This window comes from Pteropus vampyrus, unplaced genomic scaffold (genome assembly GCF_000151845.1).
Source record: "Pteropus vampyrus isolate Shadow unplaced genomic scaffold, Pvam_2.0 Scaffold212, whole genome shotgun sequence".
NCBI lineage: Eukaryota > Metazoa > Chordata > Mammalia > Chiroptera > Pteropodidae > Pteropus > Pteropus vampyrus.
The window spans coordinates 404,579-406,087 of NW_011888993.1; the positions used below are offsets into that span (position 1 = coordinate 404,579).

General features: G+C 70.4%; 2 protein-coding genes across 2 annotated transcripts in view; one reads left to right on the plus strand and one right to left on the minus strand.

Moving 5' to 3' along the window:
- The window catches only part of AMH (anti-Mullerian hormone), a 3,579-nt gene extending 3,212 nt beyond the window's left edge, over positions 1-367 (plus strand). Inside the window, exon 6 of the mRNA XM_023538109.1 lies at positions 11-367. Within this exon, the coding sequence (XP_023393877.1) occupies positions 11-315 (305 nt within the window). The 3' untranslated portion in view covers positions 316-367. The remainder of the gene's footprint in view (positions 1-10) is intronic.
- Positions 368-632: 265 nt separating this feature from the next.
- Positions 633-1,509, minus strand: part of JSRP1 (junctional sarcoplasmic reticulum protein 1) — a 2,757-nt gene continuing 1,880 nt past the window's right edge. The window contains exons 2-3 of the mRNA XM_023538110.1: positions 1,202-1,500; positions 633-1,082 (exon numbers count right to left, since the gene is read on the minus strand). Coding sequence (XP_023393878.1) covers positions 633-1,082; positions 1,202-1,500 — 749 coding nt within the window. The remainder of the gene's footprint in view (positions 1,083-1,201; positions 1,501-1,509) is intronic.

A 1,509-nucleotide genomic window follows, 5' to 3' on the forward strand; every position in this document is an offset into this window, starting at 1 on the left:
GCCACCAAAGGGCCTTGCGCGCTGCACGAGCTGAGCGTTGATCTGCGCGCCGAGCGCTCGGTGCTCATCCCCGAGTCGTACCAGGCCAACAACTGCCAGGGCGAGTGCGGCTGGCCGCAGTCCGACCGCAACCCGCGCTATGGCAACCACGTGGTGCTGCTGCTCAAGATGCAGGCCCGCGGGGCCGCCCTGGCGCGCCCGCCCTGCTGCGTGCCCACGGCCTACGCCGGCAAGCTGCTCATCAGCCTGTCGGAGGAGCGCATCAGCGCGCACCACGTGCCCAACATGGTGGCCACCGAGTGTGGCTGCCGGTGACCCCGCGAGTGGCTCCCCTGCCCATATTTATTCGGACCCCAATAAAGACCACAAGCACTCGGCTGGGCGTGTCCGCGCGTGTTTGGGGGCAGGCAGGGGCCACCTTCCTCCGGCTCTCCTCTGGCGGCAGGGCTCCGTCATCCCCGTTGGCACCCACTGCCTCCCGCCCTCCGCCACCCCAGCCCCGTCTGGAGCTTCCAAGCCTGTCATTCAGGCTCCGGGCAGGTTCCGGGTCGAGGCGCAAAGGAGCCGGCGATGCGAGGGCCGCAGCACTCCCTTTATTTTGCTGGAACCGGGGACCGCCGGGGGCGGCCGGCTCAGTCCCGCCCCTTGCCGGCGCGGTGCTTCTGGCGGCCCGGAGGCCGGTCTTCCTCGTTGGGGCGCCGCAAAGAGGCCCAGGCCGGCCTTTTCCTGTGCTCAGGGTCTCGGGACTCCTGCACCCAGGGCCGACGGCCTCCTTCGCGGGCCTCCCAGCGCCGGGGGAGGGCTCCCGGGGGCTCCCTGGCAGCCCGTGGCTTCTCCGCCCTCCGCGGTTTCTCCTCCTTCCGCGGTCTCTCCTCCTTTCGGGACTTCTCCTTCCGCGGACTCTCTTTCCGCGGCCTCTCCTTGGGGCCCCCGTGGGCCAGGGGTGCGCGCTTCTCCCCGGCGGCCTCCCCAGGCTCCCCTTCGTCCTTCCGTGCAGCCGCTGCGGGCACCTCAGGCCTCTCCTCTGCCTCCGCCTGGGGCGCAGGGGGAACCGATGGGGGCGCCCAGGCCACGGGCTTCGGCTGCACGAGGGACAGTGGGGGGTGACTGGATCAGCATAGATTTACCCCGCCCACCTGGGCCCTTTGCCCTGAATGAGGGCCTCGCCCCACCGCCCACTGTCGTGCAAGGAAGCGCTTACCAGGTGCGGTGCTGGCTTTTTGGGGGATGAACTTGGTGGGACCCATGGCTCAGGGGCAGGTGTCGGAGCACCCGCCTCACCAGCAACAGCATCTGGGAGGGGACCAGAGGGGACGCCACTCAGCCCGCAGCGAGGGGCCGACGGCGCCGTCCTCGCGGGCCTCCACACTACAGCTCCTTCAGCCTGGGGACAAGGGGACCAGCCAGACCCCACCGGGTACGCGGAAAGTGGGCTAGATCCGCCCCGCCTCCCCCGGGGACTGGGAAGGGTTTCCTGGTCTCCGCTGCTGTGGGCGCCCCCTGTTCTCT